Below are 27595 nucleotides of genomic sequence, written 5' to 3'. Positions count from 1 at the left end.
ATGTGAACACCATTTGGGAATTCTAAAGCACTATAACACATAAAGGATAAAAGGTCAGAAAACTGTCTCCACATGGCAACGTCTCAAATGGGCGCAGTGCCATTTTTGTTACTGACATTCTTCATTCCATAAAATATATGCAGTTGAAGTTGTAAGAATATAGTCCTGTCTACTATAATGTAATACAGTTATTCCTACAAGTGACCTCATGTCTTGTACAAAGTCAAATGTGAAAATAATAGAGCTTACAGTAAAAACAGGTTTGGAGCAACCTACTCAAAACCTACACAATTTTTTTGGCCAAAGCACAAATAACACCAATAACAACACAAAAAAAATACTAAAAATACTAAAGGCATGTTAAATTCCTAACAAATAAATGCTGCACAAAATATGGGTCTTTCATGGAGGGGAGCAAGAAAATGTTGAGGCTGCAAAGTTATGGCAACAAGGGGAAAATGAACCGAGTTGGGGCCAACCAGGTAATAAATTCTTCCAAGAAATCACGTACATGGAAAAACTAAGCCAAGAGGAAGAATGCGAGGAGAATGGGCACTGTGTACATACTGTGTTAGTCCATGTGTGCTGTGTCCAGCTCTTAATGTAATTGGCATTCAGGTGCTGGTACTTGGTGGCATAAACATTAAGGTGTTGGGGAAAACTGCATTAGAGTGTTAGAGTGACATCATTGCCCCATTTACCAATTATGTATGAGGTAATGTGTTTACAGCAACATGCACCCGAATAGAATACTCTAGTTTTTCTATGGATTTCAAAAGGACCACTTTCACTCAGAATAGGGGGAAAAAGCAGCCTAAAAACATATATTTTTTTACTAGTGTAGGTTCCTGGACTCCACAACAGACTTCCCAGTTTAGTTCATTGGACATACTTTGAGAAACTAAAATCCCTAAGCAGTCTAGAAATGCAAACTAAAGGCAGTCACCCTTAATCTTCATGCTGTTGGTGGTACCAGAGTTTACCGAATATAAGTTTCCATATTCCCTGGTGTATATAAAATTGTCTTTATCTATTAATCAACTAACATTTATTGAGTACACACTGATAGTCTTCCTGTAGTGATTATAACTGGAGGAATAAGATACACACACACACACACACACACACACTTACAAAGTAGGCTATCACTACAAAGAAATATATGACAAGTATCAATTTAATGACACAGATATTAAGGATTACATAATTAGACAAGAGCTTTATCTGTCCACTAAGTTAAGGGGTAGAGAAATGTAAACACAGCAGACTATTTTAAATAGGAAAATAATCAGAGAATGCAGCAAACATCCTATCACCTTGCGTCTTTGTCAAAACCAACTAAATAAAAACTGAGATAATAAGTTTCTTATTAGTCCTTATCCGATTGCTTTTTTGACTCAGCACAAGAACCAAGTACTTTAAATGTTGTTCTGTGGCAGGCCTCACCAATTATGACCAAACATCCATGTGCTACTCCATATTTCCCAGTGCCCCTTGCAGTGAAGTGGGAGCCATATGGGCTGGTTCCGGTCAATAAATGATAAGCAGAAGTGACAATGTGTCACCTCCAGCCAAGGCAGGTAAGAGCAGGTATGCTGTTTCCTACCAACACCTTTCTCTTCTCTTCTGCTGTCATCTTAGAGGGATGTGTTCCCAATGGCAGAGTACAAGATGGAGCGGGGTCACCCCACCCACACTGGACTGAGAAATGTGAAAGAAATAAAGTCAGTGTTAAGACACTGATATCTTGGGGTCTTCTGACAGCTAACCGTATTCACCTTGTTATTATTCTTGCATAAAACTTCCGATTCCTAGATACTCTCAAAATACAATAGAATTACAATTTATAAAGTTAGAATTAGACTCTAAATGGTGAGAGACTGGCTGCCTTTCTGATGTGCATGTTAATGTTGGATGATTTATTAAGGCACTGAGGACTGAGCTGGCTTCTCATTATTACGGCCAAAAGGGGATGCTCTAGCCTTCTCTAATTCTCAAAGTTCTCTGATGGTCTAGGTATTTCATCACTTTCAATCTCTTCCTGGAGAAAGGAATCACAGAAAAACATTCTTAAAAGGCACTGTTAAAGGTGAATGTGGGAAATAGCTATAAAAAAGTGAGGTCTAAGCTAACCAGTTTAATCCCTGCAGGAAATTCCTTACAACACAATGGCTCAGTTACTCTCAGGTAGGCTATCCTTGAATGTACTTCTCAGGAAATTCACAAAATATTCTTGTGCAGCAGAAGGAAATCCTGTCCTGGACATCTGTGTAATGTGTTTGAGTTGAATTTTGAAATTTGTCTACCACAGGGAAACAGTAAAGCCTATTGTGCAAGTACACATGTCTCCAGGTCAGCACTTCAAAAAGTACTGGTGAAACAGCACATTAAAAGGATCATACACGATGATCAAGTGGCCAGGAATGCAAGGATCCTTCAATATATGCAAATCAAACAATGTGATACACCATATTAAAAAACTGAAGGATAAAAACCATATGATAATCTCAATAGATGTAGAAAAAGCTTTCGACAAAATTCAACACCCATTTACGATAAAAACTCTCCAGAAAGTAGGCATAAATGGAACTTACCTCAACATAATAAAGGCCATATATGACAAACTCACAGCCAACATCATTCTCAATGGTGAAAAACTGAAACCATTTCCGTTAAGATCAGGATAAAGGCAAGGTTGCCCACTCTCACCACTCTTATTCAACATAGTTTTGGAAGTTTTAGCCACAGCAAACAGAGAAGAAAAGGAAATAAAAGGAATCCAAATCGGAAAAGAAGAAGTAAAACTGTCACTGTTTGCAGATGACATGATACTATACATAGAGAATCCTAAAGATGCTACCAGAAAACTACTAGAGCTAATCAATGAATCTGGTAAAGTAGCAGGATACAAAATTAATGCACAGAAATCTCTTGCATTTCTATATACTAATAATGAAAACTCTGAAAGAGAAATTAAGGAAACACTCCCATTTACCATTGCAACAAAAAGAATCAAATACCTAGGAATAAACCTACCTAAGGAGACAAAAGACCTGTATGTAGAAAACTATAAGACACTGACTGATGAAAGAAGGTAAAGATGACACAAAGAGATGGAGAGATACACCATGTTCTTGGACTGGAAGAATCAACATTGTGAAAATGACTATACTACCCAAAGCAATCTACAGATTCAGTGCAATCTCTTTCAAACTACCAATGGCATTTTTCACAGAACTAGAACAAAAAAAATTAAACATTTGTATGGAAAAACAAAAGACCCCAAATAGCCAAAGCAATCTTGAGAAAGAAAAACGGAGCTGGAGGAATCAGGCTCCCTGACTTCAGACTATGCTACAAAGCTACAGTAATAAAGACAGTAGGGCACTGGCACAAAAACAGAAATATAGATCAATGGAACAGGATAGAAAGCCCAGAGATTAAACCCATGCACATATGGTCACCTTATCTTTGAGAAAGGAGGCAAGAATATACAATGGAGAAAAGACAGTCTCTTCAATAAGTGGTGCTGGGAAAACTGGACAGCTACATGTAAAAGAATGAAGTTAGAACACTCCCTAACAGCATACACAAAAATAAACTCAAAATGGATTAAAGAAAAAAAAAAAAAAGGATTAAAGACCTAAATGTAAGGCCAGACACTGTAAAACTCTTAGACGAAAACATAGGCAGAAACACTCTATGACATAAATCACAGCAAGATCCTTTTTGACCACCTCCTAGAAAATGGAAATAAAAACAAAAATAAACAAATGGGACCTAATGAAGCTTAAAAGCTTTTGCACAGCAAAGGAAACCATAAACAGGATGAAAAGACAACCCTCAGAATGGGAGAAAACATTTGCAAATGAAGCAACTGACAAAGGATTAATCTCCAAAATATACAAGCAGCTCATGCAGTTCAATATCAAAAAACAAACGCAATCCAAAAATGGGCAGAAGATCTAAATAGACATTTCTCCAAAGAAGATATACAGATTGCCAACAAACATGTGAAATGATGCTCAACGTCACTAATCATTAGAGAAATGCAAATCAAAAGTACAATGAGGTATCACCTCACGCCAGTCAGAATGGCCATAATCAAAAAATCTACAAACAATAAATGCTGGAGAGGGTGTGGAGAAAAGGGAAGCCTCTTGCACTGTTGGTGGGAATGTAAATTGATACAGCCCCTATGGAGAGCAGTATGGAGGTTCCTTAAAAAACTAAAAATAGAACTACCATACGACCCAGCAATCCCACTACTGGGCATATAAACTGAGAAAACCATAATTCAAAAAGAGTCATATAGCACAATGTTCATTGCAGCACTATTTACAATAGCCAGCTCATGGAAGCAACCTAAGTGTCCATCGACAGATGAATAAAGAAGATGTGGCACATGTATGCAATGGAATATTACTCAGCCATAAAAAGAAATTAAATTGAGTTATTTGTAGTGAGGTGGATGGACCTAGAGTCTGTCATAGAGAGTGAAGTAAGTCAGAAAGGGAAAAACAAATACTGTATGCTAACACACATATATATATGGAATCTAAAAAAAAAAAAAAAGTTTCTGAAGAACCTAGGGGCAGGACAGGAATAAAGATGCAGACACAGAGAATGTACTTGAGGACATGGGGAGGGGGAAGGGGAAGCTGGGACTAAGTGAGAGAGTGGCACTGACATATATACACACTACCAAATGTAAAATAAACAGCTAATGGAAAGCAGCCACATAGCACAGGGAGATCAGCTCGGTGCTTTGTGACCTCCTAGAGGGGTGGGAGAGGGAGGGTGGGAGGGAGAGGCAAGAGGGAGGGGATATGGGGATGTACGAATATGTATAGCTGATTCACTTTGTTATACAGCAGAAACTAACACAACATTGTAAAATAATTATACTCCAATAAAGATGTTAAAATAGAAATGTACTGGTGAAATGCTGATTCCAACGTGATTTACATACCAGCATCTCAACTGAATATATTAGATAACCACACTATTTTTTAAAACTCAGCAAGCCATGATGCTAAAGAAATAAATGTATATAATAAGGTTAATTTTTATATAACTGCTGAATTAATAACTTATGAGTATATAGTCATACACATTTTCTCCTTGGATACATTATCTTACTTATGCCTAATTTGTAATTAGATTCTATATCATGCTCTAGGCCAAAGGTCAGCTAACTGTCCTATGGGCCAAATGTCACCCAACACCAGTTTTTGTAAATAAAGCTTTATTGGAACACAGCCATGTCCTTTAGTTTACTATTGTCTATGGCCACTTTTGCACTACAATGGCAGAGTTAAGTAACCCCTAAGGAGACTGTGGGAGTTAAGTAATCACTAAGGAGTCTCTGAGGCCTACAAAGTCTAAAAAATATACATCATCTCACAGAAAAAAGGTTGCTGACCTCTGCTACAAATAAAGTTGGAACAACCTTTTAAAATATGTATATTATAATTTGCATATGCAAAGATACATATTTACAAATAGCTTAGATCTTCAAAAGTCTGTACCATCCTAATGTCCTATACTTAAACAAATCAAAGGTAAGAGATAGGGTAAGATTCTGGCAGATGAAACAAATGTTATTCTGACTTTGCATTGTTTTTAATCTTTGACGCATTAAAGCACAATTGTCCATATCTGCATTTCTATTATTACCCTAGAATGATGTCTGTCTTCTCAAACTATTTTAGTTTCTTCGAGAAGATCATAATCTCTATTTGATCAGGACATAAAAGCTTTAAAATTAACATTCATTTCACACTTAATTAAAGAAGAAGCTCTAACGATGCCTGTGACAAGATCCCCCCTATGGCCACAGATTTAAATTTATTGAGTACCTACTATGTGAGCTGAGCGCTTACATAAAGGTTCCATAATTTAGTGTTCCCCACATTTCCAGGTGGCATTATCCCCACTTTACAGATGAGGCTCACAATGGCTTAGTGATGCCCAAGGTCATAAAATCACTTAGTTATGGAATCCAGTTTTGGACCTAGTTCTCCTGAAACCAAGCCAGGGTACTTTCTACTCCACCCCTTGTATTCAGCACTTCTAGTATATTAAACTCTTACTTTTTAGAAAAAGTAAGAAAGCCAAATAAGGGAAAACAAGTTTTGAAAAGATTAGTATCTTATTATGTCTGAACCAGACTAAGTGTTTAACGGAAAAAATTCCTCAGATATGATTTCTTAGTGGATAGCATTTAAAGCTTTAGAATGCGTTGGATTTGAGAGGTTTTAAACTGTTCTAGACTGATTCCAAACTGACACAAGTTTATCACCCCAAGTGCTTCCATCTCTTTTTTGCTTTTAGGGAGCCAATTCTATCCAGGCAAAGGAACCCAGATGCTAGGGGACACTCCTTGAAAACTTCGAAGAAAATCCCCATCTGCTGTAACCAGTCATAATACAGACAGATTTTACTATTATGATTTTTCCTGTGATTCAGAATAAAAGTGAAAAGGCCTGGGAGGGAATAAACATACCACTTTCCAAAAATGCAGAGTATTGGAAAAAGAGCTTTGCCATCTCTCTGGGAGGGTTAAGCCTCCAAGACCCTAGGAGAAGATATGCAAGACTAGGCTCTGAGGACTGCTCCTCCTGGATGTGGCCTCAGGGTCCTTCCTCTGTAACCAGGACCCTGGTCTCTGAGCTGGCCTGGGCAGCTGATGGGTCAACTCTCTTTCAGTCTGTGAGCGAGCCCTTTCTTAATTGACTATCTAATTCACAAAATAGTCCCTTCAATACCCCCCAGCTTCCCTATCCCTGCCTAAGAATGATAGTTTCTAGTGTGTTTATGGTGGCGGGGGGCAGGAAACATGAAAAGTTTATGCCATGACTCAGGAAAAATTATTTTAGATTAATAGAAATAAACACTAACGTGATGGTATAAGCTCCTGACCATGAGTAGCTATGTTCAACAGTCTGTAAGGCATCATTAATGTTCATCTTTCCCATAAATAAATTGTCTTTATTTGAAAACAAGGATATCTGTTTCTATTTCTGCTGGCATACTGGTTTCCTTTCAGAACTGAAAATGTGCTCAGTGTTCATGGATATTTTTTGAGTCCCAAGGAGAAAATTTTTCAATATACCATCTAAAGCAGGTAAAATGTGTTGAGCATTTACTCTGGACCAATCATTATAAAAGACGTCAAAAACCTCACTTAATGTTCAAAAAAACCCTATTAGTTTGGCACTTAGTTTACCAGTGAGGACACTGAAGTCAGTCACTGAAATAGTCCTTACTAGAGATACTGAATTCAGGAAGTCTAACTCCAGAGCCTTTCTGTTCGGTACCACCTAATAGTGTCTCCCTGTTGCATGTTGTTCCTACCTTTATGGAGTTATTGTGACTTAATTTATGTTTGGCGATACATTTAAAATTAATCTTCCTTAATTTATCAAGAGTATAAGCCTACTTGTAATTACCAATTTAATTTTGTAAGATAACCTCACATTATCAAATTGCATCATAAACGTTAACTAGTACTACTGTAAAGACATCTTGCAATTAGGCACCTCTCTGGAGTAACAGTCTCAGATGACTGGACTGAGAAAGGTAATAACCTTTTTATTTTAGGATATTAGGATCATCTGGAAAGGTGACTGCTAAGTAGACATTTATTTACATCCAATGCTATTGTTGAAAGGCTTCGGTCAGTGTTTTTCAAACACATAAGAGATCAGCCCTTCTCCATTCTTCCAACAAAGGCTCCAAAACTAGAGCCAAGACCAATCTTGGGCAGGAATACACTCACTAGTCCTCCTCCCAACTTCCACCCAAGCAAAGATCTCTCCAACCAAAGCCAATCATGGCCAGTGGTGCAAGAGACATGAACATGGGGGTGTAGGGTTGCTAGACAACCAGTTAAATTTGAATTTCAGGTAAGCAATGAATAATCATTTAGAATAAGTCTGTCGTGTTCACTATTTCCCCCAGCCCCTAAATCTGACAACCTTAGGAAGGTGGAAGAGAAGCACTTACTATATGTTTTATATTTTTAACTTTGGCTCACCTCTAAATTGAGGCTTCGCTGTAGGAGAGCAAAAATGCTGGTGGGTTTTGTTCTTTAAAATTTTTGTGGCCAACCCTGCTTAGCATTTGGTGCCCAAGAGGAAATCTGGATTTGTTTGCTAGTTCCTCCTCTTCCATGCGTGAAGTCTGACAGCCGGATTGGAAAACAATGCTGAGGCTAAGGACCAGTGTGTGTTGGGAGTGGGGAGGTACAATATCATCTTCCTCTTTCCTGGCTTCCATTTCCCTCCAGAGCCAAATGTCAGCTGGGGAAAAGCAGTGATAAGAAACGTAAGTGGCCTGAGGTGACCTCAAGACTTGTGACTGTGGAAGCCAGGTGCTCCCTGAGTCTCCTGAACTTCCATTGTGCTTCAGAACTCATACTGAATCTCCGAGAACTGCCCAGTCTAAAAATTTAGTGATCTGCTGACTGACTTGGACTATTTAAATAAGCCACCATTTAAAATCTAGCAGTAGGACTGGTTCTTAAGTTCTTGCTGGTGAATCAGACATCCATCGGGATATCAGGAGCCCAAGAGCAAGACTGAAGTCAAGATTTAAGGGAAGTAGTCACATAAAAGAAAAAAAATGTGCCAATTATTCAACTATTTTATATGGTTAGGTAATTTTTTTTTTTTTTTCCAAGCAGATATGAAGCCTGAAAGGGATTCAGGGTAAGGTTTTCCTAGCTAATTCGCATCTCTGCTCTGATGAAGAATGTAAGAGTTAAAACCTACTGGACTGGATGAACTAGTGATGGGATACCAGGCCCTAGAGTTGGACGGACATGGGTTCCAGGCTCAGCATCACCCTTGCTTCTTCCAGCAGATGGCTGAGCTGGGGTCTGAACAACGCCAATCTGGCTGCAGGCCTGTGCCTCTAACACGGTATAGAGTCTGCCTTGTGTGGGATGTGGTAAATGTTAGTTCTCTTACTCCTACTGTTCTACAATAGTCAGTGGATATTTTCTTTTCTTTTAGCTCTCCAGCATCCACACTCTTCCTAGATGGGGGAAGGGGTGGGATTTTAGGATACAGGGGAGTGAAGGAGTAGAGAACAGTCCTTCATCCTGCCTCCTGGTCCAGGGAAGGTGAACATGTGACCTCTGGATGGCCAACCTGATGTTTCTGCACATTAAAGATTACTCTCAGAAGCTCTGGTTGAGTTTTAAGTCCAGTGGATTGGTGGTGGTTGTCTGGGGGTGGTGATTCCATCGGCTGCATTGTCCTACACAGATATTTCTGCAGCAGAGATTTGACTATGCCTTCCTCTTTCTCTTCCTATCTAAGGTCTCCTCAACTTCTCCTAAAATATTTTTTTGTTGCTTCCATTACCAGAGTTGCTTTCTGTTGTTTGCAACTGACTTAGAAGTAGTAAGGGAATTGTGATTTTTTTATGACTTACATATGGCTGAAACACCCAGACAAGGAAAGCTGAGCAGTGGAAGAATGATATTCAAATAATCATTAACAGGTACCATAGGAATTAAGGTGACTAAATGGAAGAAAAGACAGCACCTATTGTTCAACCTAAGAATTAATATTAATTTTGTTTGATTGGAAGTTTAATGGTGGGTTATGGCTGATATAAATCCAACCTCAGCACCATATGAGCTTCTGTGGTTCAGTACACAGAGCCAGGACCTCCTAGGTGGGTAGTTATGGTTCTTTGTGTGCACACAGTGGTGTTCTTGAAGGGGTTACTGTTCCTGGCATGAAGTGAAATGTGATTTTCTTTTTTTTAAAATTAATTAATTAATTAATTTAAAAATAAAGACGCAGAGTTAGAGAATGAAATGTGCTTTTCTATGTTCCTCTTCCTTACTGGCTCGTTATCACTTACAAAAGTACAGTTTTCACCTCCATCCTCTGGGCAATGAGGTGAGATATGCATTATGTATCCTAATATAAGGAAATAAAAATATTATAAAGACTGAGAACGATCGGCTAGCCCGTCTCTTGCTGAGGGTAACTGGACAGAGTGGGTCTACTTTTTCTGGTTATAACACCATCCTTGGCAGATGGTAGGGATTTATGACAGGAAGAAACTTCAGGTACTTCTTTTGCCTCACACCTCCATGGCTGATCTGGTGCCCAAGTGGTATGTATGGCAAATAGATGCAACAGGAAGGAGGAATGAAACTCAGTTAAATAGAGCTCTTATTAATTCCCAGGTATTTTGCTTAAATCGTATTATTTATTCTTTGCAACTCTATGAGGAAAGTTTTATCATTTTTTTTCCATTTTACAGATTAAACCTCATAAATCTAAATTTGAGGATCAAAAAGGTAACATGACTTGCCCAAGGTCACAGAGCCCATCTGTAGCAGAGCTAAGATTTTCCAGCTAAGAGCCAATGTTCTTACCGCTGCTGCCTGCTGATTGAGTGAAAGAAGACATTCAGAAGGTGACCCAGACTCAAATACCACCTTCTTAGGTGATTCCACCCAATTGTGTTATCTTCCTGTCGCCAACAATTTTAGCTTTCACTCTCTGTAAAATATACATCTTGTTCCATTTTACATAATTCTTGCATCCCAAGATTTATAAGCTCCATCCTTCAAGGAGCTACTTTTTTGTAACTCCCTTCACTATACTGAGCAATATATGTACATCAATAAATATTCACTATCAATACTAATTGTGAATTTATTATAGCAAGACAAAATACATAAGGTATAGTCAAACCTTGCAACGAGGCATTAAAGCTAAAGAAATACACTGCCCTCATCAACTTTTTAGAGTTGCCTTTTCAGTAAGGGGGATAATTAATCTACAATTTCACAATTTTTTCTATGCTCCATCTCTTTTTCTTAGCCAGACCCTGACTGGTTTTGTGGCCACAGAACATTTTAGGGCCAACTGGCCTAGTAGGTGATGAAGGGCCAATGTTTAACCTGGTTGCAGATAAGAAACACCTGGGGAGTGTTAACAAAAATAAACAAATAGGACTTAATGAAACTTAAAAGCTTTTGCACAGCAAAGGAAAGCATAAACAAGATGAAAAGACAACCCTCAGAATGGGAGAAAATATTTGCAAATGAAGCAACTGACAAAGGATTAATCTCCAAAATTTACAAGCAGCTCATGCAGCTCAATATCAAAAAAATAAACAACCCAATCCAAAAATGGGCAGAAGACCTAAATAGACATTTCTCCAAAGAAGATATACAGACTGCCAACAAACACATGAAAGGATGCTCAACATCACTAATCATTAGAGAAATGCAAATCAAAACTACAATGAGGTATCACCTCACACCAGTCAGAATGGCCATCATCAAAAAATCTACAAACAATAAATGCTGGAGAGGGTGTGGTGAAAAGATAACCCTCTTGCACTGTTGGTGGGAATGTAAATTGATACAGCCACTATGGAGAACAGTATAGAGGTTCCTTAAAATACTACAAATAGAACTACCACATGACCCAGCAATCCCACTACTGGGCATATACCCTGAGAAAACCATAATTCAAAAAGAGTCATGTACCACAATGTTCACTGCAGCTCTATTTACAATAGCCAGGTCATGGAAGCAACCTAGGTGCCCATCGACAGATGAATGGATAAAGAAGATATGGTGTATATATATAATGGAATATTACTCAGCCATAAAAAGAAACGAAATTGAGTTATTTGTAGTGAGGTGGATGGACCTAGAGTCTGTCATACAGAGTGAAGTAAGTCAGAAAGAGAAAAACAAATACCATATGCTAACACATATATATGGAATCTAAAAAAAAGAGGTTCTAAAGAACCTAGGGGCAGGACAGGAATAAAGACGCAGACGTAGAGAATGGACTTGAGGACATGAGGAGGGGGAAGGGTAAGCTGGGACGAAGTGAGAGAGTGGCATGGACATATATACACTACCAAATGTAAAATAGATAGCTAGTGGGAAGCAGCCACATAGCACAGGGAGATCAGCTTGGTGCTTTGTGACCACCTAGAGGGGTGGGGTAGGGAGGGTGGGAGGGAGACACAAGAGGGAGGAGATATGGGGATGTATGATGTATAGCTGATTTACTTTGTTATACAGCAGAAACTAACACACCATTGTAAAGCAATTATACTCCAATAAAGATGTTTAAAAAAATAAAAAGTTAAAAAAAAAAAAGAAAGAAAAACCTGGGGAGTTTTTTTAAATGTACAGATGCTTGGATTTCTTTCCCCAAATATTCTGACTTAATTGCCTGGGGTGGGGCCAGTCATCATGTGATTTTAAAACTCCCTAGCTGCCTGGTTTGAGAACCACTGGCCAAACTGAAAGAACATTCTGGTAAAAATAAAGACCTGTGTTTTCTCATTACCTAGTTCTTTGGGACAGCAAGCAAAGTTGATAGGGGAGGAAAAGTAACAAGGAGGAAAGTGGCAGGACTGTGCAACTTGGCATGTCATTGGAATGTGGCAAACTATTCAAATATATTTGTACAGTTGAAAATTTTTGTGTACCTATCGACAAAATGTTTTAAACAACTGTTTCTCTCCTGATGCTCAAGTTTAAAGGCCCCTAACAACTTTGAAAATATGGGAGTATTGGCAAAGCATTGTAAAACATGACCCTCAGCTCTGGAATTTGCTCCTTCTAACAGGCTGCTCTCTTTAGCAGTCAGCCAAACCCCAAATTTGGCAGCTTTTGGAATATGGTGCAAAATAGATTCTTTTTAAACCTGAGAGTCACTGAAGATTTATTTTGCTGGAAAGATACCACTTCCTCTCACTGTTGTGGCCTCTCCCGTTGCGGAGCACAGGCTCCGGACGCGCAGGCTCAGCGGCCATGGCTTACGGGCCCAGCCGCTCCGCAGCATGTGGGATCCTCCCAGATCGGGGCACGAACCCGTGTCCCCTGCGTCGGCAGGCGGACTCTCAACCACTGAGCCACCAGGAAAGCCCAAGATACCACTTTTAAAAATAACAAACAATTATTGCTACTGTACCAAGTAGAATCAGGGATCTGCAAGGGTGCCTAGGAAATCAAGTGCCACCCATCTTTCCTCAATCTACTGATGAAGAAATGGAGGTTCAAAAGGATGAAATGATTTCAAGTCACACAACCAACTTGGTAGGGCCTGGGCACATCCTGATCTGATTCACAGGCCAGTTCTCATGTCTGTCGTACCACAGCCAGAGTCCTCTGAGAATGGCATAGATGACTTCTTCTGTGATTCATAGTTATTCAGAAAGGCGATGCTTTTGCAAATGCTTATATACAGTCTTTTTTGTAACTATAGCAAACAGCATGTACATTACACTGTGATTTTTGGTGTGCAACATCCTTTTTATAGTCTCAAGTATAAAATCTGGCAGTGTTACTTTCTTGACTCTGACAATTAAAGTTTCTAATTCATTTAGAAGGACATATGTGAACCCATGCATCAAACGCAAATCTAAGAGCTTTAAAATCTACAACAAACCATCATAAAAAGGCTGGGTCTTTCTCCACATTTCCTGTCTACTCACACCATTTCCCACTATATTTTACTGTGACCCAGAGAGAGTATAAGAGCTAGAGATAAGGGTGAAAATGATTCCCAGAAAGGCAGGAAAAATTCGAACACTTATTAAACTCTGTTAAGGTCTAGGCAAGGAGTTAGGCCCAAATTTATTACAGTGATAACAGACTCATTTTCTTAAAGATATATTACTACATTTAATGAGGCAGAGAACTAATTGTGTCTCGGCTCTTCCCACTTCCCCACATTCCACACATTCTTCTACTTCCTTTCACCCAGGCTGAGAATACCGCTGAGACACACAGGGTCAGAGCACTATTCCCAGAGTTCACTCCTCCTCATAAAATAGACTGTTCTTTTCTCCCTTCTGCAGAAAATTTCCCTTCCTTCCACCATACCCAATCCATGTTGGCCATTTAGTAAAATGTACTACTTAGGAGAGAAGTCGTTATTGTTTATGAAGGTTATTTTCCTGAATTTTATACCAAGGATAAAATGGTGAATAAAGAGATAGGAAAGATCCCAGGTCTTCCTGCCGGCCAGCCTCTGGGCTTTCCCCAGGCCCAAGTCAGCTCTCTGGCACTTCCCGCTTGACGGCAGGCCCAGAAGCCTGTTTCCCTTTCCCCGAGGAGGGCACCACCACCCACTCTACCCTGGACAACCTCTTTTCCAAGAATGGCTGTGGAGAGGACACGATGTCCTACTCCCCGGCTTACTGAGCGACAAGCTCTCTTTTCTGGTTTAATTGTTTTGCTGTTAAGCCATGAGAGAGAAACAGGAGATAACAAAAATACGGAAAATACAATGGTTCTAGCATCTTTCTCTTCTTTTCAGTCATGGTCTCCTGTTTGTATTTCTGATTCCACTGATGCCTTTTTCACTTCTTTCTGAGAGTAGGAAGCAACATAACCTCCTTTCTCCATGATGTCTCTTCTCAGGTTTGTTGACTCTTTACTGCAGAGCTTAGAGAGAGCTTAGGGATTACAGGGACCAATACTTAGAAGAAAAAAATTTTACCAAGTAAATTTGAGAGGAATGCTTTCAGTTTCCTTTGCCTCATTTCTCTAGAAACTAATGCAAGATCAGTGTGAGCTTCTGGAATTTAGCAGTTTAAGCTCCGACAGCACCTCCTCAGTGAAGCCAGGCTGAGTTAAGAGCACCCTTTGAGCTCTCAGACTCCCACACAGTTCTTATTCCTGTACCTATTGCAGTGCTATGATTGTTTGTTTTCTTTCTGTCTTTGCCCATCCTAGACTGGGTTTCCTTTGAAGGAAGGGACTGTGATCTTCTCTATTCACCTCATATCTCTGGGGGCTGGCAGACTGCCTGGCACATAGTAGGTATTTAGTAAGTGGTTGCCAGAAGAACGAAATGATTCTCAGAAAAAGAAAGGCAGGAGGCAGTCTTTCTCTAGCAGAAGATAAATAGTTGTTCGAAGAATGGACAAATGGACTTCAAAGCTGGGTTTGAGTCTCAGTGATGTTTCTGAGAAACTGTCTTGCCCCAAGATGAAGAATTATTTGATAAAGGAGGGTTTAGGGCATTTTTAGAATCCCATATTGGTCTTTGTTCACTTACCCCAACTGCCTCCCAGTGTGCACTGGTGACAAGAAAATGCGTAAGAAATTGGAATAGGATGGATCAAACAGGAATGTGGACTCTATGAAAAACTCTCGTTTGAGCGACTTTGAGCAAGTTACCAACACTCTCTGGGCCTCAGCTGACATCCGTATCATGAAGTGAGTAGGTCAGATGACATAAAAGTTTCCATACATCATTAACCTTTTATGATTCTAAATGATTCAGAGCCGTGTACTACAATGCATTTTCAATCTTCCTCTCCTTCACCTCATCAAAAAAAAAAAAAAAAAAGTGACTTCTACCATTGTCAACAATATACTTGGAGAGGAAGAAAAAACTCTAAATTATGGTCACAGGATCAATGAGCTGAAACACAAGGTTAAAATGTTTTATATCCACAGAGCAATTTTTCACACTGCTGTCAAACAAAAATTTCTAGTTGATGTTTACAGTAGGATTTGACGAAAAATTCCAGACATAAAACTTCTGGAACTTAGACTTGAACTCAGAGGACCTCCTACCTCTGAATACATTTTACAGCTAAAATCTATTGGGATGTTTTTCTTTAACAAGTATTCATCTTTCAACAGTTATGTAAGTTTTCTTATTAAGACTATTAAGGTATGGTAAAACTCTGGCTATCTGGAACTGCCATTCTAGGTATGGCAGATAGCTAAAGATTTCTTTAAGTTTGATTATCTTTTAATGATTTTTGGAGAAAAGTAATTTTGAAAGACGATCCATTTTCTTGACTTCTGAATGTAATGCACCGAATGTAATTCAATCCTTTCCTCAATATGAACGCCAGCTATTATAACACAGTAATGTCCTCAGGCCCCAGTGAAAGCCTCTAAGCCTTAGACTTTTTTCTTTCGATGGTGATTCAGGATCCACCCGAGCTGTCATTTCTCACTGCAGTCACCTCCCTGTCAGCTTGGCCATTTGTGGTCATCTCTCCTTGATATCTAATTTGCTGATTAAAGCCACGGACACGTATCTTAATTCATCTTTGCATACCGAAGTAGCATAGTTTCTGCTACTTAAGGTGCTACTATGTTACAATAATGCATGAATTAAGATAGTAGGCTTAAAACATTTTTTAAAAAACAAGCTTGCTAAAACTAAGTGTGAAATAGTAACAGATGCTGAGTAAAGGCTTGAGGGGCTTGGTTTAACATATAGACTTACAACAGTTTCTGTACACTTTCTAATCCTCAACTATATTTCAGACTAGAATGCCATATGATTGAGTTCCTGATTTTTCATGAGAGATGAAAAATAACAGTGGTAGGTAAATAAAAAAACATACAAAATGACTGCAACAAACCTTGGCCAATTACATAAAATTTAGTGTTACCAAATCATTTTTCTATTTCTAGGTACATTTGACCTACTCCAAACAGAAAATTGAGGAATGGGCTGGCATTCTTATGTTTTTAGAGAGTTGCTTGATTGGGCACCTTATCACAGTCACCAGCTATGTGATTTTGGACAAATTATTTAACCTCTTTTGTTTTCTTACCTGAAAATAGTACTGATGAAACCTTTCTCATAGGACTCTTCAAAGAATTAAATATTTCCTTTTAAAGCACTTCCCACAGGTCTGGTCTTTAATAAGCACGTGGTTACTTTTATTTTAACAGGTTGTCCATTCCTGGAGTTGGGACAGTGGTGCCAACCCTGTGCATGGCCAGGCATGTGGCTGCAAAGACACTGTTCTCTGGTATTTGCTGTCTGGCAGATACTGCCCTGCCTCAGTATTGGGTGTTCTGGAACCAAATGTGGCAGCCTAATTTGAAATAAGCTCTAAGTCCTCTAGGTCTCCTACGTTATAGAAAAACAGGCATTCTAAAGAATGTGGGCAATGTTAAGGGATGAAGGAAAGGGAACGCAAAAGAAGACTGGTAATCCAAATCCCTACAATTTATCATAAATGTCACAATCTTTAGCAACTGGCATCTAGAAATATAAGACCTTCCCATATTGATGTCAATTGTTACAGAATTAAAGTATTCGCTGTCAAAAGCAAAAATGATAGTGTCAGCAGACTTGCATACAACTAAAGTGCTGCACACAAAAGTGGATTTTCCTTGAGGAAACACATTAGCTTCTCCTAAATTTAAACGAATAAATTCACAATATCCCAGTTTCCTTCCCGGTGTTCTTTACCACAACAGAATACACTAACATGTTTCTTAAGATAGAGAAATTAAATACTGAAAAATAAATGGGCTATCTTTCAATTAGTATACTTGGAAATCTACAAAGAACACTCTAAAATATGGATGAGAATAGAGATGGTGATGCTGTATAAAACACTTCCTAAAAAGGAAGAATTCTTGCCATGTAAAGAAACATGATGAATGAGATTTTATCATCTCCACTTCAGCTTAATAAATATCTTTTGCCAACGCCTTTTCATAGTCTTTCTAATTTAACTATCTCCTTCCTGAACTTAGCCAATTTCTTTTTATTTCTAGTGAAGTTTACCTGCTACTTGATGATGTTAAGTAACTCCTCAAGTTGTTCTAGGCCATTACTAGAGGCTTTATCCTTCAACATCTTAATTAGCTGCATTGCTGACTTTGAATCTTTTCTAAGTAAGGCATCCTTGATACACAGAACTATTATACTTGCATCTCAACTCCGTTAGAAACCATTTTGGCTTTTCTGTAACACTTTTGCACTAAACTTCTAAATTGAGAATTCATCAGCAATACACACAATGCATTACGAAAATCTTGAATAGCACTTTTCTAAACTACTAAATCTTTTACAATATGTAAACTGAATCACAGCACAAAGTTTAAATACGCTAACATCAACATGAAGAAAACTTTTATTTAGGGCTTTAAAAACTTTATCTGAAATTGTTTATTCTTTTTATAATTGCTTTTACATCCCCATTTTAGTTGTTCTTCACTAACTGGGAACTCATTTGCTGAAAAATGTGTATCAACAAAATTATGGGCTGGTCAAAATCAATTTTTAGAACAGGTATAACTCTGCAAAGTTTATGTCACAACTCTGACACTTGTGGTCCCACAGGGAGTAAAAGAGGAAGTGGTGAGGGAATCAAAGATGCAGATTAGGGTAGGAGACATGAGGGCTAAGGGCCATATAGCAGTAACCCTTCGACCTGAATGAAACAGAGCTTGCTAATAATCCCTGTACTATGGGGATCCTGAGAAAAATCTTTTAATAAATTAAATCATCACCCCCAATATATCTTTTTTTTAAAACTAACTTTTCATACACTAAACTAGTAAATGTACATGTATGTTAAGATCCACTTAAAAAACAAACAAAAGTAATTTGGTTTTTGCCCCCGACTTAGAAATTTTTATCTTAAGAACTTTAAAAAATTCAGCTTTCTATGAAATCAATACTTTAACTATTCTACATGTATATCTCTAGTACACTATAGAGATATGTAGGGGAAAAATAATTATCTGACTATATTAAGTGTTGAAATCTATAAACACCTGTGCTTTGTTATAATACAGAGAATGAAGTAGCATTTAAAGAGATTAAATATTGCTGTTTCCCTATGCTTTGCTGCCCGGCCCTCTTTTATTTCTAGTTTTACTAATACTTCCTAGGTCATTTTTTTTTCTCCATGATTTCTGGTCTGCTTATATGCTGAACATTTCTTGTATTATTATCCCCGGCAAAATGCTTTTTCCTGAACTTCAGAACTGTATGCACAACTGCCTAAGGGACCTTCTTCTGGAGGCTGATTCATTCGGTCATTCATTTAGTCATCTTTTTTTTTTTTTTTTGGAGCATCTACTCTGTGCCAGGGTTTGTGCTTAGCACTGGGGATACAGCAATGACCTAACAGACAATAATCTCTGCCTTCCTGGAGCTTGCATTCTAGATAGATGATAAGCAAAACAACTAAGTGAAATTAAGCGTTACAGAGAAAAATACGACAAGGAAGGATAAGGGAATCTTGGAGAAGGTATATTTTTTAAAAAGGCTGGTTTAGGAAGACTTCATGGAGGTGGTGATATTTTGAGCAAAAACCTGAAGGGAGTAAGTAAGCATATAACAGTCTGGTGGAAAAGCATTACAGATGTCCCACAGGCACTTCAAACCAGATTCCAAACTGAACTTACTGTTTTTCCTTACAAGTCAGCTTCTCTTCCTATTTTTCCTGTGTCTGAATTATGCCCTAATATCTCCCACCAGTCAAGAAGAAAACCCTGAGATTTACCCCTAGACTCTACTCCTTCCATAACTCTGAACAAACCTCACGTCCCTCTGAGCCTATCTCCTAATACCTCCTCTTGACTGTTCATTCTTACTGCCTTTGTTTAGACCGTCATCATTTTCCTCTTAAATTTTTCTAATAAGTGTTCTCTTAATCTGTCTCCTTGCCTCCAATATTGCCTCCTCCAATGCATCCTTTATGCTGCCAAACAGTGATATTTGTGAAATGCAAAGTTTATCATGCCATTCTCCTGTTTAAACTTTTCAGTGGTTTCTCATAATGGTCGAACCTACTCTTTATTGTGGCATGGAGGGTCTGATGTGATTAGCACACTTGCCCCGCCCTCCTCCTCTTCCTGATAACCTCTCCAGGTTTATCATTTTAAGTACATTTACTGGCTCTTGCTCTATAAAGTTCCTTCTAAAAGCGACCCCTTGCAACATTGTGCCCTCTCATACTTTCTACAAGTTACTTTTATCCAGTGATTTGTTTACATGTTTCTTCCCTAAACCCAGCTCAGTACTGGGTTCAAACAGGTACTAAAAAAATGAACGGATAAAATTAAATGTACTGCCCTTGATGACTGGGGTAATATAAATATGGATGCCTCATAGCTAAACTCTGGCCACAGGCGAAAGAATTTCTCTCTACTCAAACTCTAAGAAACACCTTAGAAACCCCTTTTCAACATGTAATTCAACATATCCCGATAATGAATACAAACTGCCAGTTTTATTTACTTGGAAAACCATCTGATTTAAAAGCCAAATAGTACCTTCCCAACAAACAGCTTCTACTTTGCGGAATTCACATATACACCATTTCATCCGTGTACTTTTTTTTAGCAACACAGAGAATTTCAGTTCCAGAATATATGAACTGCAGAAATTATGAGTCACTTCTGTTAAAGATACTGTGAGTTTGATATCTGGTTACAGGGATTAAAAAAGGAAACTAAAGTTAATGACTGAAAGTAACTAGAGATAAAAGAAAATTAGCTTTACAAAGCTATTCTAGTGGCACCTGGGGGTGGGGGGGAATCCAACTTGTATATAAGGGAGTAATGAAAGTGAAATCCAGCATCAACTGTCCAGACGTAAAATTAGCAAAATATTTAACATATAATAGACCAGGAATAGCAAAACGTAATTTTATATGTATCATATCTGGAACAAAATGAAACAAATTGCAAACTTCTCATTTATTGAGCCTAGTGAGGGCAGCAATCTTTGTTTACAACAAGCACCTTATGGTAAATGGAAACTTACAGTACAACATTGCATTAATGTGAGAGGTATGTTATTGACAGTGTTTCCATTTGTTACCATAGTCATCATTCCTTATTAATGAAGAGCAATTGGAATTAAACTACTGCATATGATTTCCAGAGACCTATGGTTCATTTTGTTTTCTATAGAATAGTAAAAACTAATTATTTGAATTAATTTTGTATTTTATATGCTCCTATCACTATTTTGATATTTACACCTATGCATCTAGGAAGATTTATACTCTTGATAATGGTATTGGTATAATATGTAACTTTTTAAAAATACAAATTCTTAAATATATTTTAAATATGTTATAGACATATAAACAGGCTTTCATTTAGAGTTTTATAGATAATTTAATTGAATATTGGCAGTTTAGCTCTCTTAAAACTCAAATCTTTTTCTCTATGGCTGGCAACCCTAGGCAGAGATTAACTAGCACAGGGAGAATAAGCTATTGCTTATGTTTATCAGCTTTGATTATACACAGCAATCAACTGGAGATGTTAAGATACAGATTGCAATTCAATAGGTTTAGTGTACAGCCCTGGATTCCAGTTTCTAACAAGCTCTCAGGGGATGCTGCTGGTCCATGGACCACACTTTTGAATAGCAAGGCCTGAATCAAGGGTCTCAGCCTTGATGCCTATTGGAATCACCTGGGAGCTTTAATATAATTTAAAAAAAACACTCCAGCATTGCTAGGGGTGTAAGGTTATTTAGTCTGGGGTCCAGTCTGGGTATAGAGTTTTTAAAACTCCCAAGGTGAAGCTAAGAGGCAGCTAAATTTGAGAACTTATGTCCTAAAATGTATTGGTTAGACTTACCATAAGCTTTCATTTCCCCTGGTTTTTATTACCAAGGATAACAGCGAGGAATAACCAGTTCTGCATAGATTATGAGCACGAGGCCCCAAATCTCCAAATTCTTCCTGAGAATATGATGCATTATCAATCAGGTTCTAACATTAAGAATCTTAGTGACTTCATATCTACACTCCTACCAAATTATTAATGACATACTTTTAATGATATCTTAAATATTCATGAATTATAACGAAACGACAATCTGAATTATTTTGATTAGGAAGTACAATAGACATATAAAAATGTGGTTTTAAAGTATATGGAGGTGTCTACCCCTAACTACAGATAAAAAGGTTCAGATTAGTTAGGAAGTTTAAAAAAAATAATCCCCAAACCTGGCACTTAGAACAGGAGAAAGGCTCAGACACAGGACAAGCAAAAGTTTACTTAGTGTCCTTATTTGAAGCAGGCACCACTGATCCTGGAGTTACAGACTGAATTTTCACTCTTCATAAGGCCTTTCCTAATTATTTTGCTAAGCTGAGATGTGTAAAAGGTCAAGATGCAATTACATTTCAAGGCCCCCTCCCTAACTCTTGGAAAAAATAATGAAAATATTTTAAACTCTCAGCTATTTGCCGAAATTCCCTAAGTATGGTAAAGAGCTGGAGTACAAATCAACTGCCACATACTAATGATGTGACTTAAACTTTCTGAACAGGCTTTCTCACCCCTAAAATAGGGCGTAGAGAAAGTCCACTAAGAATGTAAAAGCAAATACAAATTCAAGGTAGCATTAAGTATTTAACTATGATACGCCAAAAAATAAATACATAAATGGTGTAGCAGTGCAAAGAACTCAAGTCCAGACTGGGGACTACTTCTAGGTTTGCCACTAATAGCCCATAAGCAAATCACATACCTTAGCCTCATTTTAAAAATAAAGGCACCTTAAATAGATTATCCTGAGAATCCTTAGCAGACCAAAGCTCAATGACCTAAAAATAACTAATTAAGTGCTCCTCTGAAGCAATTACGATTAGTTCTAAAGCAAAAAAACCCCACCTTGTTACTTTTAACATGATTGGTTTAACAAGTCTCTTAAGAAAAACACATTTTAAAGTTGTCCTCAAGAAAAGTCTTCTAATTATTTAGCTATCATTTAAAATAGCAAATAAATTTAAAAATTAAAAAAAATGGAATGTGGGGGGAAATGGGGAGAAAAGGATCATTAAGAAAACCAGTGTAAGAACACCATGCCGAATTAAAATAAACAATGTAAACTGAAGATGAGATATTAAAAAGCTTTTCCTAAGGAAAACTACTTCAAAGCATGCAGTATGGGATTTTACAGTCTATTCCAAAGAATATATGGGCATTCAATATACAAAATGTTTCTAAGTACTGCGAATAACTCATAATTCTGAAAAAAAATTTCCCAATTAATAAAGATGGTAATACATGGAGATTATTTCCTTTTATTGTTCAGTTTGAATACATGTCCTGCCAACCACAAATCACCTAGTGTGACCAAATACATGAGAAACCCCTGTAAGAATCACAAAGTGCCACTTTTGCAGCTTTCTGTCACAAGGATGCTGAGAAAATCTAACAGTGAAGGAGTGAGACACAGGTTGTCTCGATTATTAGTTCCAATCATTAATCTTCTTCAGAACTGGAATCATCCTCTTGGTCAGAGAGTTCAGGGACAGGGAAGCGAAGAATGGCAGCTATCCCAGTCAACTGGCTGAGCTGTTCCCCAGACACATGAAGACTGGAGAAGATCCTAACAGAGCCTGCGTTCTCCTTCACACTGTCCACCAGCCGCACGTACCGGCTCCGTGTGGCTACATCCTGGTGCCTGAAGAGCTCATCGCTGATGAGCAATGTGTCAACTGCCATGGCCTCATTGGCCTTCTCCACCTGCTTGAGTCCATAAAAAGCTCGGTCAGGTTCATGTTGTAACATTTTATAGAAGTCATCCAAGGCTTTTACTTCCCCAGCGGCTTTAGTGTCTGAAAGGCGGCTAGCTACTGTAGGGTCACAAAGGGCCTCTTTCAGGGAGTACTTGTGTCCAGAGGAGGCATGTACCTAGAATCACAATTACAAAAGTTAGACAAAAGATCTCTTAGAGTACCCATTAAACAGCCCACAATGACCTCAAGCCAAAAACACTGGTAAGGCTTTATATGTTTAAGGATTTAAGCCAAGTTTACTATATCAAGTTGCTAGTCTCTTTTCATTTCATGATCTCACTTACAATCCCAGTCAAGTTAAACCTTCCTCCTCTTGTACTTTTCCTGGTTCTAAAACTTTAGGAGTCATTTACATAAACCCCTCTGCCCATTCTTAATTATCCCTGGGTAAGACTGTTTTACCTGAAGGAATTTGGACCGGTTTTCCAGGAGCACTTTGTTGTCCGTCTTCACTGCTTGTTGAAACATGTAGTCGCAGAACTGCTCCCTCACAAATCCTGGGCTGGCCACCAGGACGCACTTTACAACATCAAAGTGTATGTGGCGCTGGATGGCCTGGACCACCTGTTCATAGAACCGCTCCAAGGCCCGGTCGTGCTGGGAGCAGTTGCCTTTCCGTTTCCTAGGGATGTTCACTTCCACCTTGGCCCGAGTGAGGGTCATGCTGGGAGTGACTAAGCAGATATGAGCGAGGCCTTCCTGCATCACCACAGCCGCTACATCAGCGCTCCAGGCTGGGTCACAGGCTTGCTCGATGCGCTCCAGAACCACACTGTCCCACTGTTTCTTGGCCAGGGTGAACTGGCGGTTGGGCTCCAGCTCGATGGTGTGGTAAGCCCCCATCTTGACATACTCATTCTCCTGGATGTTAGTCCCCTTGACCCGCAGCTGGCAGGCTTGAGAGTCGAAGTCGATAGCCTCCACGCAGAGAGTGAGGGTAGTGCGGACCCGGTTGCTCCCTACGCTGCCCGTGGAGGACTCCGTTTGTACCTTGCGGATGGTGGAGGCGCGCAAGCTGTCGCCCACCTGCACTAGATTGTAGGTGTGCCACATGTCCTCAGGTTCCTCGGGAACCAGGGTCACCTGGCCCGCATTGTCTTTCTCAATGTCCTTCCTCACGAGCTTCATGATCTTGGCAGGGGCTCACCGCCAGAACAAGAGGAACCGAGGGGATCGCCACAAGGAAAGGGGTAGGGAGGGGAAAGTTTAGGCCGTGAAGGGGACGGGGTCCGGTTCCTACAGGCACTTGCCTGGCGGGAAGGAAACACTTTCTATATGACTCTAGCGGCTGGGGTGAACACTTACTTTAGCCCTTCCTTTTCGTGGTCTCGGGGCGCGCCGCGTCGGACCGGCGCAAGAGACACCGGCGAACGAAACACCGGCGAACACCTTCTCCGTGGTTCCAGCGGCCGTACAGATCAAGAGGCCGATGCAGTAAGGGCGCATGCGCAGCCCACGTCCTGCCTCCCGGCGCACGTTTTACGTCCGCAACGGGGAGGCGGGGCCGCAGCTTGCGCGTGCGCAGGCGCACTAAGCCGGGAGGTGTTCCTCGGAGAATAAACGACCCGAGGGAAGTGTACGGAATCTTTGCTGGCGAGTCATTCGTATTAATGCTTAACTTGGACGTCCTAAGTTTTCTCTTCCACCCCTGTTTGTGAAGAATCTGGGGAGTTTGTGAGTGCAAACATATATATTTTTTTCAGCTGTGTGCGGTTGCCACGCTACACCTTCTCCCGCCGGGTAAATACAATTTCAAAACTTACGGAAAAGTAAAAGGAACTCAGAAAAGTGCAGACTTGGCCCCAAGGTCCAAACTACGGCCCGCTTTGCTCCTGCCTTATCCGCACTCAGACGCCACACGCTTTTTGGAGCTGGTCTGTACAGAAGCTGTTTCTTAAGAACGACTGGTCATGGTGCGTCTGGGCCGTGAGTAACGTGCCCAGCTGTTTTCTGCGCTTAATTAACCAAGTCTGCATGATCTGATTAACCCAGATGTTAGAACATTGATCCCAGAGAAAGAAGAAACCATCTGTGGAATTTACCCCTGGATGGACCTCTCAGTTGCTTGATCTGATGTCCTGAGAATCCCAGAATCCAAGGTTGGCAGACTCAGCTTTCCGCAGCTCAGTAGCCTGTGAAATGTTTACGGGGCGGAATTGGGTCTCGGTAGTTTAGGACGGGATCTTCACTGTCAAAGCTGAGCTGAGAGCTGAGGATTGGGGAAGTGGGGAAGGACTGTTCTACTATGACCGACCTTGATTGAATAGCTACAGAATTCATTGCTAAGAAAAACCTTACGTCACTTAACATTTTGGGGGGGAAGGAGAGGCGGGGGAGTTTGGGAAGTGGGGCTTGCTTCTTAAAAGGACCAGTGAATAGAAAAAGCCTACCAAAGTTTTCTTGAGAGTTAAGATGGGTTGGAGAGAAGAGGGCACAAATCTTCCCCATTCGCCTTCCTATCTTATTGCGTATGGCATTTAAAGGGAAGCTTACCATCCTGAACTGGTGAGACAGGGATGAAAGGGAGCAATATGATGTTGGCACAAGTCTTGATACTCAGATCTCAATTAACTTCCTCAGAGATTGTCAGGGGATACATAGGTCCCCTCCAAAACTCTAGTGTAAATTAGAACCAATATTTTGTGGCCTCTCTTCTCCCTCCTTCTCTTTCTGTACCTCCTTCCTTCCCCACCTTCCTATCATACTGAGTGCCCTTCCAAAGTTCCTAACTCAGACTGCCTTCTTCTACTTCCAGGAGAACCCAGCAGCTTTTCACTGAGCAAGGAACTGATCACGCTAAAGTGTGAGTATGGCTTGTGTCTCCAAAGGACATGTATCTTTTTAAAAGGTGCTTGTTAAGCTACAAGAATTCTTAACGGGTAGAGTGAATGTGTGTGTGTGTGTGTGTGTGTGTGTGTGTGAGTGACAGAGAGAGAGAGAGAGAGAGAGAGAGAGAGAGGGAGAGAGGGAAAGGAGGAGATGCTTTGAGATACTCCTTGATCACCTTTCTAAGTATAATCATCCCCCTCTTGAAAAATCTGCCAAGGATCGAAAACCACAGAATCACAGTGATAGGCACACAGGGACCTTAATAAATGTTAGGTTTTTACTGAAGAGCTATCACTTACTGAATATTCACCTGGTACTTTCCTATGCTTTTTCTAGTCCTCACCTGTAAGGTAAATATTTGTTATCCTCATACATAGATGAAGAAAATGAATTACAGAGAAGTTAAGAAATGTATTCAAGATCACATAACCAGCATTCAAATCCAGGTCTGCTTAATTCCACACTTTCTCTTTCCACTGACACAATTCTACATTTATGGATGCTTGAACTCATCTCTGCAACCCCAAAGATTATGTGCTATTACCCACTGCCATTTCCCCTTAACTCTCACCTTTGCCAGTTAAACAAAGACTCACAGCTTAGGAACCAACCTAGGGCATTTGAAAGGAAGGTCACTTCCTTGCTCTTTTATTACTTTAAAACAGTCCTTATATTCTTTTCAATGTAATATTCCTTTTGCTCAGCCTAGGTCACCGTTGTAATTCTTGAGAAAGATCTAATATTCTACTTTAGAAAAATACACACATATTTCTACATTGAGAATCTATGGGAAACCCCCATAGACTGTTGATTCTGTGGTTCTTTTGTTTGTTTGTTTTAATTATGAGGCACACTGCTTTGGGCTGTCTTTTTAAATATAAATGTGCTTCAGTGATTGAACATACTACAAAACTTTTCACAGAATTATCATTTAATCTGAAACATCTGTAATAGAATTTTCTTTTTAGTAACTTGAGCTTGTTCTTGAATGATCAGGTGTTTTTCTCCTAGATTTTGTGTTATAACTTAGTCTTTCTAGATCAGTCATTACACTTTCGAGTTATTTGGGGTTCTCATTCCCTATTAATTAAAATCCAAATTCCCTGGCATTCAAGGCTTCCAAGACATGGCTTTACAAGCTTTATTTCTCCTTTAATTCAGAGTTTTTGATTTGTCTATCACTGATATCCTAAAATTAAGAAGTCACATTCTGTTTTATAATGTTATTAACAATTTAAAAAGAAGATTACTCTTAAAGTAAGTTTCTGTAAACCTCTTTCAGTTTTTTGAGATAATCCATGCATAGATAAGAAAATGATTAATTTTTAAACACATCTTAACGAGGAAAAGGTCTTAAAGTGTTCAAAAATAATGTATGATGACAATTAGTTTTATTATACTTGGTTTGGAAAATCATCTTTAC

At 39.2% G+C, this 27595-nt stretch overlaps 2 protein-coding genes and 1 long non-coding RNA gene across 9 annotated transcripts in view; 1 reads left to right on the top strand and 2 right to left on the bottom strand.

Moving 5' to 3' along the window:
* Positions 1–27595, bottom strand: part of ITGA1 (integrin subunit alpha 1) — a 174910-nt gene that overhangs the window by 139952 nt on the left and 7363 nt on the right. The window lies entirely within an intron of this gene.
* On the bottom strand, positions 22826–25982 carry PELO (pelota mRNA surveillance and ribosome rescue factor). Its single transcript, XM_022597754.3, has 2 exons — positions 23746–25982; positions 22826–23458 (listed from the first exon to the last, which is right to left on the bottom strand). Exons 1-2 carry the CDS (start codon positions 24469–24471, stop codon positions 23027–23029), a joined length of 1158 nt encoding a protein of 385 aa, XP_022453462.1. The 5' UTR covers positions 24472–25982; the 3' UTR covers positions 22826–23026.
* The window catches only part of LOC111186835 (uncharacterized), a 206478-nt gene continuing 202673 nt past the window's right edge, over positions 23791–27595 (top strand). For 4 of the 7 annotated variants that reach the window (XR_004021958.2, XR_016392642.1, XR_002647994.3 and 1 more), the window contains exons 1-2: positions 24851–25442; positions 26099–26146. This is a non-coding gene — a long non-coding RNA (uncharacterized LOC111186835). Of the gene's footprint in view, positions 25443–26098; positions 26147–27595 lie in introns of all 7 variants that reach the window. The other 3 variants (XR_002647995.3, XR_016392640.1, XR_016392641.1) reach the window with 2 other exon arrangements.

Source organism: Delphinapterus leucas, chromosome 3 (assembly GCF_059928025.1).
Source record: "Delphinapterus leucas isolate spDelLeu-1000000601 "Yukka" chromosome 3, BTC_Dleu_Yukka2, whole genome shotgun sequence".
Lineage (NCBI taxonomy): Eukaryota > Metazoa > Chordata > Mammalia > Artiodactyla > Monodontidae > Delphinapterus > Delphinapterus leucas.
This window is presented reverse-complemented; position numbering and strand designations above follow the sequence as displayed.